At 29.1% G+C, this 13,857-nt stretch overlaps 1 protein-coding gene across 1 annotated transcript in view; it reads left to right on the top strand.

Annotated features, from left to right (window-relative positions):
• LOC126746648 (metabotropic glutamate receptor 2-like) overlaps window positions 1-13,857 on the top strand; it is a 593,383-nt gene that overhangs the window by 377,327 nt on the left and 202,199 nt on the right. Inside the window, exon 5 of the mRNA XM_050454987.1 lies at window positions 11,829-11,999. Within this exon, the coding sequence (XP_050310944.1) occupies window positions 11,829-11,999 (171 nt within the window). The remainder of the gene's footprint in view (window positions 1-11,828; window positions 12,000-13,857) is intronic.

Here is a 13,857-nt window from a genome sequence, read left to right as displayed (position 1 = left end):
GAATTTATATTATTGCAAATTCAAAAAAATAAAATTGGAATAATGTCCATTTTATTTGTAAAATGTATTTTGCTTTACTATTTTATATTTTCAAATTATATTATAATATTATACATTTATCAAATAAATATTTTAAGTGTAATGGTAAAGATAAGTGCGTATCTACTTAAGTTATGCTATTTAAATAAATTCGCACTGGTAACTACAATATTGAAAATATTCTTAAGATGATAATAATTCTATATTTAAAAAATGTTTAAGGGGTTAATCTTTTTTTTACCATAATGTAAATCTTATTTAGGTATCTGTATATACTGTTTAACCAAAAATACATCAGAATTAGAAAATTAAACAAGCTAACAAAATATGTCTTCTAAACTGCTTTATTTTGAGTTTTTTAAGGTGTTATATGTTTTAATGAAATAAACGTTTTTTAAGATCTATTATATACAACTTTTGACAAAATAACATAATATCTGTACAATATTCCAACGTTAATATCGTTTTTTTTTGCAAAATCTTCCAACATACACCTAATACTCACTGGTTCTAGTGGATTGTCCTAATAATGAGTGCGAAGGTGATAGTTGTAACGTATTTACAATTTTGGTTCAAACAATAAAACCGACATTTGCACCATTTTATTTGTAAAATCTATGTTGTTATACTATTTTATAATTAAATTTGTTTTTAATGCAAAGTTTGTATATTTAAGATAAATATTTTAAGTGTAATGAGGAAGGTAATACATACGTCGCATAATACAAACCCTATTTCACGTTTCACGCTTCTCCTAATTGTCTCCATTTAAGTTATGCAATTTATGATATTAAAGAAGCCGTTAAATTTTCATATCTATATTTAACTAAACCTTTTAATCTAATTTTGATGGTTCACTAAAGTGCAAAAAATTTCAGTTTTGAAGAATTTAATTTTACGTACCTACATACAGCTTTTAAAAAAAAAATACGATTAATAAGAAAACATTAGTTTTATCAAGTTTAACCATTTAAAATTAATAGACCTTATTTCAAATAGTTACAAAAATACTATTACAATCCGTACCTTATTTACGCTTTTCTTTGTAACTGTTAGCATCTCAGCTCCATAAGTGAGTACAGGCAGCACGCAGTCAAAGACTTTTCTCATTAGATAAGTCGGCATATTCGTTTTAAAGTTTCATTTTAATTTTACAGAAGCTGCACAAGCCAAGCCTTACCGGAGATGTTGAATTCTGATTATCTCTTTCGATTCATGACCCAATTATTTGTAGGAGATGACTTGAGCAATATTACATCCATCCAGTTAAATGTTTCTTCTCATAACAAAATTTGTATTGAGACCATATTCAATCTCGCTAGCATACCCGGGCCTTACCCATTCGATCCGATATGAGGATAATCTTATCCGCAAATCTAAGATGGTGTAGTCTTTCGCCTTCTATGTTTGTACCCATTTTGTTAAATTTAAATCTGACGAAACTCTATAGTGTCATACTATTTTATAATTAAATTTGTTTTAGTAGAAGTTTGTAGCATTAAAAAAATATTTTAAACCTGAAGGTGAAGGAGGCTTCATATCTATTTGAGTTATGCCACTTTTTGTAATTATCATATTGAAGGTATTCTTGGGAGAAGATCAATTTTATAATTTAACAAAGTTTAAGGGTCTAATCTACTTTTTTTATCATTACACTAATGGCGTTAAAGGCATATGGTAAAAAATAAATACAAAATATTATTCATTGTTACAGAAAAAATAGTACATTTTTTTGTGTAACAATGTATAATAATCCTAAATGCATTCTATAAATAAAGTATATAATAGAACTCTAAGCTTCAAACTTCGCAAACTACGACCCCTTCCGTGTTTCACGCTTCTCCTAACTGAAACTTCTAATTTAAAAGTTCGGCTTCACCGCTTGCCATTTCCATCAAGACGGTTTTGAAGTGAATTTTGAACATGGCGCTCGATCTCTATTATGTTTTCAGTTGCCCTTATGGCCGACGGCTTTGTAAGTCGCTAGTACTATATTGTTTCCAGTCAGGAGCAACTGTGATGGAAACTAGATGTATTTGCAAGAAAACTTTATTATGTGGAGTTTTTAAAAATAAAATTTACACGTGTACTTATTTAATAATAAACGGAATGCTGAGGCAAGGAGAATTATTTGAAGGTTATCTTGTTATACAAATGTAATATACATATTATTATTATACATCAATCAATAAATTCAAGTGCATACAAATAAATTTATTTCGTTAAACTTGCGTTTGGTTTAATCGTATTTATAAATGAATTTAAGTTATTTATTTCATGAGTATACTTGGTTTGACTGTCAATGTTCTCCTAAAATTATTGATCCTTATCAGCCAAAATTATATAGGCTCCAAGTATTTCTAAATTATTCCATAGGCCTTAAAAAGAGATTCAGCTTCGTGGCATTTTAATTAGTTTTATTTGGAAATAATTAAAAAGTAGGCAGTCAATGTACTGTAAACTAAGACTTAGAATGAAAAGAGAGTTTTCCTGACCTGACAACGGTTGTATGAACACCGTTTTTTTTTCTTAGAAAATAGTTAAATGTTTGATTAATTTTTAACGATCTTTGTGCTGAAAGCCTGTAAGTGAATTAGTCATATTTGAACCTGCAATTTATGACGAGGCTGTTGACAAAGGGATAGCAGTAAAGTACCTTATAGGTGCTGTAAAGGCTATTCTGTAAGGGTAATAAATGTCAATTATTATCCTTTGTTATTAAAGAAGGGTGCTCTTTATAGTGTCAGCAATGCTACGACAAGTTCCAAATGTGAAAACCAACCATAAAGCCATTCTGAAAGAATTAGAAGGGCTGGTATCATCATCAGGCACCGATCTGAGGCCAGATCAAAGAAGCAGGCTATGGTATTTGTTCCATAGATATCGAGATGTTTTTGATACATAGAGAGAAAGGGAAATACAGCATACTTGAGCACAAAATTGATACAGACAATGCTTGCCTCATCCGGCAGACAGCTCGAGGTCTACCACTGGCCAAGAGAGAGAGAAGACAGATAATATTATTGAAAGGAAGACGTTGAAGAATTACCTAACAGCCCTTGTCTTCACCGGTTGTGCTGGTAAAAAAGAATAGCAGCTCAATCAGATTTATCGGTAGCCTTATTACTTGATTTAAAAGAAAAGTTATCCTCTTGCTCACATTGATCACGTTTTAAATACTCTGGCTGGACCGAAGATCTTTTCCATGCCAGTAGAAACTGGCAGGCTGAATTGGCCCCTGAAGATTGGAAAAAGTTGGCTTTTAGAGTGAATGCTGGATTATGTCAATTTAGCGTGATGCAATTTGTACTGTGCCATTTTTCTGCCAGTTTTAAATGCTTGATGAACCTTAGTATCATAATTTTATTTAATTTATGGTAGCATTTAATAAACATACTCATAAATTTTTCTCAATTTCTTTTTTTTCCCAATTTGCCTGTTTTAATACATTGATCTGATTTTCAATAACTTGTCACTAAAACATTCAATAAATCTCTCACAATTTCATTGACATCTCTAACGTAACCATCTGTTTTTTTTCCGCCTAAAACCCATCACATCAGTCCGCTAGAAACAGCCTTCTTTCACACCATAAAGTAGGTCTGGATGAAGGGCTAAAACGGCACGTTGCGTTACAGAAACCAATCTCTTATCTAGGACACACACACATACATAGGGACACTGTCGCCCTACATGTTCCCGCTACATTATTTTTAATATTACATCATATATCAGCTGCGTATAGTTGTCGTCCGGACTTAAATTTAAAGGCAAGCCCAGATGCCCGCAAACCATTTTGTAAATTGAATCCTTCTTACTTGAAGTTGATTTATTTTATGAACGATTTGTTTAGGTTTTGTTTGATTTTTGGTTATTTTTCTTTAAAAAAACGATGAATCATAAGAAAGAAAAGACCTAAATAAACAAAAAATGGAACGTCTTACTTTCATTATAATAATAATAATATTATAAAACTAACACTGTCTGCAACTGAGGTAGATAAACAATTTACACGAAAGTAGCTTTAATGCGCAACTTTTGTTCCATTGAGTGCTATTCAAAAAATTCTATTTCATGAGTGGCTAATTCAGTGAATTGTCATGATCCAGGAAAAAATACCTTCATAATATTTTAAAGAAAACCAAATATTTGTTTTAAATATAAGGTAAAATAATATACTTACTACCAGTGAAACAATCTTCAGAATGAATCATTTACCAAATTATGAAATATCACCGCATCTGTGTACTGGATTCATTGCCTGGCGTGAACCTTAAAAGATTTTAAAGATATATCTTCCTCTATCATCTTGGGCATATTGTTAAATAGTTTTGGTGTCTACTTCATGTAAGGTATATATGATATTAGGTTTGGAGGACAATTTTATTTTTTTGGATATCCATATTTAAATTTTCATTATGTAATTCTTAGTATCTACTTTTGTATGATATTTCATTGTTGCAAATAGCAGTCGCGCTCCACGGTTTAATGTTCAAATACCTCTTTAAATATCTAAATCTTCAGCCAAAACCTCTTCTTTAATTTTTTAACTCGTTTAGTTGCAAATCCCACTTTAAATGTTATGGACTAATAATGTAATATTAATAATAATAATAAAGAAGTTTATTTTTTGACGATTTGACCTTTAAACGTGCTTCAGTTCGATCAGTTCTGGGCCTAAACAAACACGAAAATCTTTTGGAATTAACCTCAGGATCAATATTAAAGGTCATTCGAAAGTCAAGGTACGTTTTTAATTGAGAACCGCTATTTTTGAGATTGGTTTTCTAAAACCGCAAAAAAACTAGGTTTATATTAATTAGTTTTAATTTTTTTTTTAACTTAAGAAAGTCAAATCAGGTTAGGAGATGTTTTCAGCTAAGCAAGTGCTACACGTGTCTTGATTAATTCAATCAATTTTAAAAGTATTTAAAACCTTATGTATTGTATTTGAAATAAAGGTCAAAGGTTACTTTTACTAAGAATGTATAGTTTTTTCTAAATTTAGTTTACTTAGATATTGCCAGGACTAGGACTTGAATTCTAAGGAATGCCTCTGAACCCAAATTGGTTTTCGGATATATGATCTTTGCATTTGTGTTAAATTCTTCTGTAGATGATCTTAAAAAATAATTGTAGCATGTGAGTTATCAGACTGATAGTCTGATATTCTTATCACTTTTTTGCTCTAGATTTTTGGGCAACGCTATAAATTCTGATTGCAGTCATTTTTAGATTAGATTCATAGATTCTATTGAAGATATCGGTAATACAAGCTATTTCTTGACCATTTAACAGCTTCAAAAATAGAGCTTTAAAGTTGTATTTATTAATCTCTAAAGCGATTCCATTTTTAAGGAAACCCTAAGGTTAGTGGCAATAGATATAAATGGATAAGTAATTATTAATATAAAGTATACTGATGACATCATCTTGTTAACAGGAAATCTTAAAGAAAAAAAATAAGAAGATCTGAAATTAACTTAAAGGAAATAAAATTAATGGTATGAATGGTTACAAATTCTCACAAGATTTTAACTATGTTAACCTGACGCAATGGTGGCAAACCCCACAATAGAGAATATGCCGACATAATAATATCTACGAACTTGGATAGAACAAGTGGAAAAACAAAAATTGGAATAGAAGAGAATTAAGTCTAGATGTTGACATAAGATAAAGATTATTGAATAAATGAATATATTACTGACATAATTTCCAATATGTTACATAGGTAATTCTAGAATTAATTATATTTGTCTTAATATCTACACTACACCTAGATATAAATATCTGTATATGCAGTTTTAATCACCATATACTTTATTGAATACTTTACAAACATCATATAACATTAATTACATATAAAGTTACTATAGACTAGTTAATATATATCATATATTATGCATACATACATATGTATATTAAAAAATTTACGATACAACCAACCATGACACTAAATCTGACCAAATGCTCAAACGAAAAACTTTTCAAATTTGTGAGCGCTTTCAGAGATTACACTCTTACAGAACAACTTAAATTTTTTTATGGAAGTGCAACCTCTACAAGCACCCGGCAACAAGTTTTACAGTTTGGTCAAAGTCCTTCCCACACCAATATACCATATCTTATAAATGATTCCACAAATGCTTTATACAACATTATTAAAATCTTAGTATTTAAAAAATCCTTCAATAAGTAAAATTTATGAATTAGTTTTAGAATTTTGCACGATTTCGTTTTTTTTATGTATTTTCATTTTATTTTGTATGTAGTTGAAGCATAGACCCTAAAGAATAATCACATAGACAAACTACAAGCCCTTGAAGAGTGGCCTGTTCCCTAACGATAAAATTATTAATTGCAAAGTACTTAACAAGATGCAGAAGGGGTGCAAAACCATTCCAGTTCTCAGTAGCACCATATTTAAAGGGCTTGTAAATTGACAATTAGTTTTTTCATTAGGGTCTATGCATTAATACCACCATAAAAAAAACTTTAATATCTGAGTCATATAATGGGAGAACATAAACACATACTTCTATAAATATTAGTCCAGAGAAAGGTTTATAGAAAGTTGAGAGATGGCAAACGCCAGGTGTCCTGGTTAAAGAATTTAATAGAATGGTTGATTATAGCAAACTACTACAAGCAGAAAAAAGCTCTTAATTTCATGAGATGAAAATATTATACAATTCTTTGATATATAGTTTTCTCGTAACTTTCCAGTAGCCTTCACTTCTCTAGACTTCAGTTCATAAAACAAACAGTGTGAATAGTGAAACATCAAGTGATTCATGGTATTTTCCAGATATTTCAACATCTGCAAATTCAATGATAACACACTTGCTCCTAACCCCAAAATTTTATACTCATATGACAGTTTAGTGTTTGAGCCTTAAGATGTCTCAAACCACTCGATATCACCTAGTCTAATATTTGCAGTCCATAATTGGTTTTTCACGAATATACTGTTTCTATTAACTGTAGGGTATCATGAATTTTATGGTGGAGATATAACCATAAACCTTTTATTCAATAGTCTAATTGGAGGGCATTAGTAAATGTGCCATCGGGAGTAAGATTTGCATTCTCGCAACAATGTAGATTTTGCATTAGGTGACGAAATTGTTAAATACCAATCGATTGCTAGTAGCAGCGGAAATTTTCCAATACATTTTCGATCGCGAAATACAAATATAATCAATAACCACTAAGTATTATTATTCCTATAAAACAGCGCTTTACATTAAATATTACATTATAATCACGAATATAACGTACAAACTGATACAATAGTCCTATAGTTGTAACCTTTAGTGTAACACTTAAATTACGAGACAGTTTTACCACTAAGCAGAAGTCTTTATTTCTACTCACTAGTTCTAATTCGTTCTTCATCTCTCACATCTTCTCCCGAAGATGCTAAATTGTTAACGAAACATGTGTCGAAGGTAAATATAAATAGTTTTAGTAAAACTGTCTCGTAGATAAATTAAATCGATACAAGTTACTAGCAAATTTATGACTTCATTACTCTAAAATAAAAAGATTATTTCTACATAGGTATGTTGTCGTTTTGATTTACAAAGAGCTCCTCAAGTAGGTAAGTCAGAAGCAAGGTCATCTTGAATCCACAAAAATTTATTTCTGGCTTTCAGCGGATTGAACATTTTCTTTCTTTTCAAGATTTTTTTCCGTTTTTTGGCCTTGCGCTTGGCACATTTAGCCACGTGTTCCAATATAGGAACTCATTCATAATAGAACAGGTTGCTAATATAGTATTTAAAAAATTATACTATTGGGTAGTATGCCATTATATCTAATAAAAAGAGTGTAAAAATAGGAATAGTGCAAGAAAGATTAATACTAGGGATTTTAGACAAGGTCACACGCTTCTCGTCCTGAAGCAAATCCAGGACATTTTTTTAAAAAACAAAACATAGGGGGTCTCGGATAAGTAGGTAAACATGCTGCTATACATCCGCTATACATGCTGATAATTAAAACAAAATTTAAAAATGCCAAAAATTAGCCACAACTTGAATTGCAAGAGACTATAAAAAAACCCTCATTACAGAACAGTTTTAGATTTTCAGAAGTATCAAGACGAGGTTTGGAGGTTTATAGGTAATATTCAATCAACGGCTACGGGTTTAAATGAAATTAACATTAATACAATTAGACTATGCCTGCCTTTCTTGTTACCTTCTATTACACACGTAATAAATTATTGTTAAACACATTCCGCATTTTCCATGTTGTGGAAAAAACTCCCGAAAACTTCCAACCCACAAATATTAAGCGATCTTAACCCGATAAACATACTTCCAATTCTATCACAGAGTTTATTTAAAAGCAATTTATTTACAATAACATATTAAAAAAAATTATTTTATCAGCCGCACAGTCAGGTCATAGCTGTTGTAATCAGCACTGAATTGTGGAAGTGATGATATTTGATGCAAGACGGAGCATGCACATTGGTCGAGAACTATTTAAAGGAGAAATATTAAACTGTAACTTACAATAAGAAAAACTCAAGTTTATTAATAAAAATTAGCCCAAGTGTGCGGCAAGGTTCAATACTTGAGCATCTTTTATTTTTATGGTTTGTATCAATCCTCCCAATGATGTTCTTATTATCTAAACAACAATAATATGCCGATGATAGACAAATTTTGCATTTGAACCCTCTGAAAGTTAAAGAATTCGAAAACTTCAAAACGCATTCCTTAAACTAATAAATGGTATACGAAAACGCAATCCTATAAGGCACAAATTTAGTTCCTTAAATTCGTTTAAAGTGTGCATATAGAAAAAATTATTACAAAGCCAATAGCTGAAATAAAGTGAGTAATTGTCTGGTTCTAATGAATTTCTTCTTACTTATAATAGATATAGTTTTATATGCAGGTAGTTTAATGTAGTTTTAGGTAAGGGTAAAATCTGGACTTAAGTGTGTATTAATTTTTTATACCATATCTCTAATTTAATAAATGTAATAAATTATCTAACTCAATATAATTCAAATGAAAAAAATGTATTATTGTTTATATGTCTAATCAATTAGTGACATTTATCAGAGAATACACTAAGTTGTTCTAAAGACACCTATTTGGTAATATTCAAAAATAGTGATAAAATATTACATGATTATTTTTGGGGGGTTTTTGGCACAACATGGGTTAAAATAATATTCGCTGGTTCATTAGGTTACAATAATAAGCCGCTGAGTATTACATTATCCATCAAAGAGGAATAAATGAAATAAAATTGGAGGATATTATATAACCGCTGGTAACATGCACGAATTTGATTAAATTTAATTATGAAGGTATATATTACCATGGGTGCGTCATTAAAACTTTAATTACTTTGGGTTAACAGGGCATTAAAATCACGGTTGAAGATAAATATATTCAGTAGCTAAGATCCATGTTTGCTTAAATTTTATTTATTTAATTAAATGAATATATATTTCGAAAAACTAAATATTCATAATATTATAAAAGAAAGAAAAGAAAAAAACTTAACTAGATATTTATAAAAAGTAGTCCTAGTTGACTTAAGTCATATAATGAATGACCTGATACTGGCACGCTTTCTGGTTGTAATGTCTTATAATTATTTTAAGACCAATAATTATAATTACACATAAAATATATTGAAAGGATTTAAAAATAGGTTCAGTTAGTAGATTTTTAATTCTTTTTATTTATTAATTACAAAAGAAGTACATTTGTATTTAAGCAAAGCCGTTAACAGTACATTTTTTCAATCCATTGATAAACAACTAATTAACTCCGACTTAAACGTCTGTTCTCACAAGGAAACTTGTAAGGATATCTGGTAAGCTGATAAGCAGCTTTTATATAAAATTTAAATTCATAAAATTATTGAAAACATCTTGTCGAACTTGCATTGTCTTATTTATTTAATGTAACACGACGTTTCGGTTGGTAAGTATCTCCAACCGTTATCAAGTGTAAACAGTTTATAAGAAAACTATGTAAACTATGTAACTTATTGTAAACTGTTTACACTTGATAACGGTTGGAGATACTTACCAACCGAAACGTCGTGTTACATTAAATAAATAAGACAATGCAAGTTCGACAAGATGTTTTCACTGTACCATTGTCTACCACCTTCAAAAACAATAAAATTATTACTAGAATGGTTTTTTAAAATAATTAAATTTTTTTAAAGTCTTTGACAGTATCAGCATATTTCCAATCTATTAAAAAATTAAAAAACGAACTTCAAACGACTGTATTCAGAAGGAATCTCATATTGAAAAAGAAGCTTATAAAATTTCTTATAAAACGAAAATTAATAAAACCTTTAGATATCAATATAAGACTTCTATTAATGAAAAAGAAAAATATAATGTTTATTAAAATAATGTTTACCTTCATCATGATTAAAAATGCCTATATAAAAAAGCTTACAATTTAAAATAACAAAGTAACATAACAAGTTTAATTTATTAAGATTTATTAAAAATTTAATTAAATATTTAATTAAACTTAAATTTAATTTTAGCATCTTTATACCTGAACTTATAATTTAATATAGAAAATTAATTAATGGTTGCACTATTTAGAAAACAAATTACTTTGAGTCATACCAAAGCTGCTGTTTTTGAGCGTTGCGTACAAACTTATTAATGAAATTTCTATAAATTTTCGATGCTCGAATATAATGAATATGCTTTAGCAAATTCAAAATGTATATAAAAGCAATAGAATAAGCATATACACTTAATAAAAGTTGTTAAATTTAATTGTGGCATTGAGAGGGTTATTACTGTTTTGACACATGAGGTTCCACATTATTTAGTATCCAGTACACAAAAACCTCGAGAAACAAATTATGGAACATTCTATAAAGTTTGTTTAGTTTCATTTTATCTAATGATTCGCTGATTGGTTTAGATGGACTTTCTAGAAATAAGTATTTCTGAGTTTAAAACATTTTATATTTAGATTATATTGCAAATATATTCTCAAAATAAGGAATCCAAATTAAACAGACAGTTTGCGTTCTTTAAAGAATATGTAATTTTATTTGTAAATGACCCGTTTTTTTTTGAGAGTAGATTAAGTTCAAAGTATAAATATGTGTTATTTTAAACTAAAGGACAAAAAAGTTCAAACGAAAGTAATGCAAGTCTAAGTTTTAGATTGTAGTTTAAAAATAAAAATATATACGGAGGAGATAATAAATATAAAGTAGAATATCTAAATACTCTATTTAAAAAAACTTTTCCCGTGAATTTTATTAATCACACGGATTGTAATAAAGACGGCTTTAGAAATGACCGGAAATAGATTAAGCGATAATTTAAGTGGTCTCGAGATCCAGAAAAATCCAATTTGTTACCAACCAGCCGTTTTATCGGATCACTTTTCGATAAACCTTTTAGTCAACTCGCCAGATGATGCCGGACTTTATTGCGGACATTTGTCTTTTTTGATTGTGATTTAGGGCTACGCTCCAAAGTGACTTACCACGTAAGGCTCTTAATACAAATATTTTCCTTAAAAGAAAATTTCAATAACTTAACTAGCAGTGGTGGTAAATCGTAATAAAAATTGTTGCTTATTAAGTTCCTTTCACTTTATTTATACACTTTATGTTAATAGTAGAGAAGAATAGCATAAGTGGGATTTTGTTGATGTTTGTTCAAGTTTTTATTTCATAATTAATTAATTAACTTAAAATATATATATCTGAGAAACTACTAATTAAAAAATATATTAATACAGTCTATTTAATTTCAGGTGTCGTTTTTCTCTACAAGTCCCGAACTAAGTAACAAGCAACGTTTCGAATATTTTTCACGTACCATACCATCTGATCATCATCAGGTCAAGGCCATGGTGGACATCGTTATGTTGATGGGGTGGAGTTACATATCAATCATCTATGAGGAATCTAATTATGGAATTAAGGTAATATTAAATTATGAAATAAGATCCTGCAGAACATGTTAAAGAAAATCATGCAGGAATCAGATGAAAGGTTCCTTGAGGTGTTTTGAACAATAGTCTTTGTCCAGGTTTTCAAATTCTTTAAATTTAGAGTTATGGTATCTTAAAGGTCATAAAATGACGATACATATATTGATGATTTCAACCTTTTGAGTGGTACATTGCCTTAACATGGCTATTTTACTCCAATTAATAAAGACAAATGTTGTAGAAATGCGAAAAGGTATATTGTAATAATTTTGGCCTTTAAAGGCCATTTGAAAGCTTGATTGCTCTTATATAAAATCCGTATCTTGCTTTGCATTTTTTGAATAAGAGAATTTAATATGGTTTATTTAAGAATGTTGCATATTATAGGCATTTTTTAAGGTTCACTACGATTTTTATGATTGTAAAGGATCATGTTTACGAACAAAGGATGGCCTAATATAGACCAAAACATCATCAGTAGTAAAATCTAAAATCTGACTTTTATTTGACTCTAGATCCAACTTCTTTAGTCATAAGGACGAGTCATATAGTAGTCAGTAAGCTAAAAATCATGCAATATATGTTTCACCATTTTATAAGCTTAAATGTCTGATTGCTTGAAATCTATAGACTTTTAGTATCTGGTGCACATAAAGACTGTTGTTCAGAAGACCCCAAGCAACATATTCTATCTGATCTTAGCCCAAATGACCCTTGATATCTTGTGGGAATATTTTAAAAAACATAAAGAAACAGAATTTAGAAATAAGTAAAGAATTAGTGGATTAATGAATCTGTGGTTTTCACTAATCTTCTTTTTTTTTTGTTTTTCTGAGATACAGGAAAATGAGAAAATGAAAATGTAACTTTTAAGGTTGATGCCATATTTTAGAACCTATATAAGTTAATTTTAAGAAAAAAAAGCACATAGATAAACAAAATATTGGTATCTTTCTAGGACATAAAATCTAAACCTATTATTTTTATTGGAACACATGCGTTAATTAAGTCCATCAAGCAAAATTATTTAAAAAAATCGGTTACATTTTTTTTTTTAAATAATGGCATTTATGGGTAGTGGCTATATTCTCATTTAAAAATAATTAGTTACTTCAAAATGGTTTTAATAAGGATCTAATTAGAGATTCCAAAGATAACAATTTTTTGTGTAATTCTTTATAATCATATGATGTTCAGCAAATTAGCAAAAATTATTGTTCAGCAAGTTAATGAGCCAACCATAAAGAACAAAATCATTGACGCGTCTATACAAATTGTCTTGTAAATACAATGCAGTTCTTAGACCATAATTCAATTACTTTACAATAAAACCAAAAAACTAGTTTTAATAGCGTTTTGCAATTTATGGTTCGTAGGATTTTTTCTTAATAATATCACCCAATTAAAAACAATAATAAGAGCAAGACCAAGATTTTAATCATGTCTTAATGATTTTCATGACATTTCTAAAGAGAAAGCTAAAGAACCGTACAAACAGGTGGGTTAATACTTAAATTATAAAACTTGCTTCCGATTGAAGAAAACCCTATAAACTAAATCAGTCGTACCCTCAACTAAATAACTTTTATAGTTATTACATTAATTTTTCGTCAAGTTGTAACAAAAAACTTATATTACCAAAATTATATAAGAAATCTAAAAAATATAAAGGAGGCATAAAGAGTAGTTTCTGGGGTCACTGACAAGAAGAAAAATATAAATAATAATTTGAAAATTAATACTAGTGGCTGCAGTGGGGAAAATTCCGAGAAACTGTCTAATTATTTTAATATTTTTTTCACCTTTAGACGTATTTAAAAATATTAAGAATAGTCTGTATTATGAGCCT

Source organism: Anthonomus grandis, chromosome 17, assembly GCF_022605725.1.
Source record: "Anthonomus grandis grandis chromosome 17, icAntGran1.3, whole genome shotgun sequence".
In the NCBI taxonomy this organism is placed as follows: domain Eukaryota; kingdom Metazoa; phylum Arthropoda; class Insecta; order Coleoptera; family Curculionidae; genus Anthonomus; species Anthonomus grandis.
Note: the sequence above shows the minus strand (reverse complement) of the source record. Positions and strands in the feature narration are given on the sequence as shown.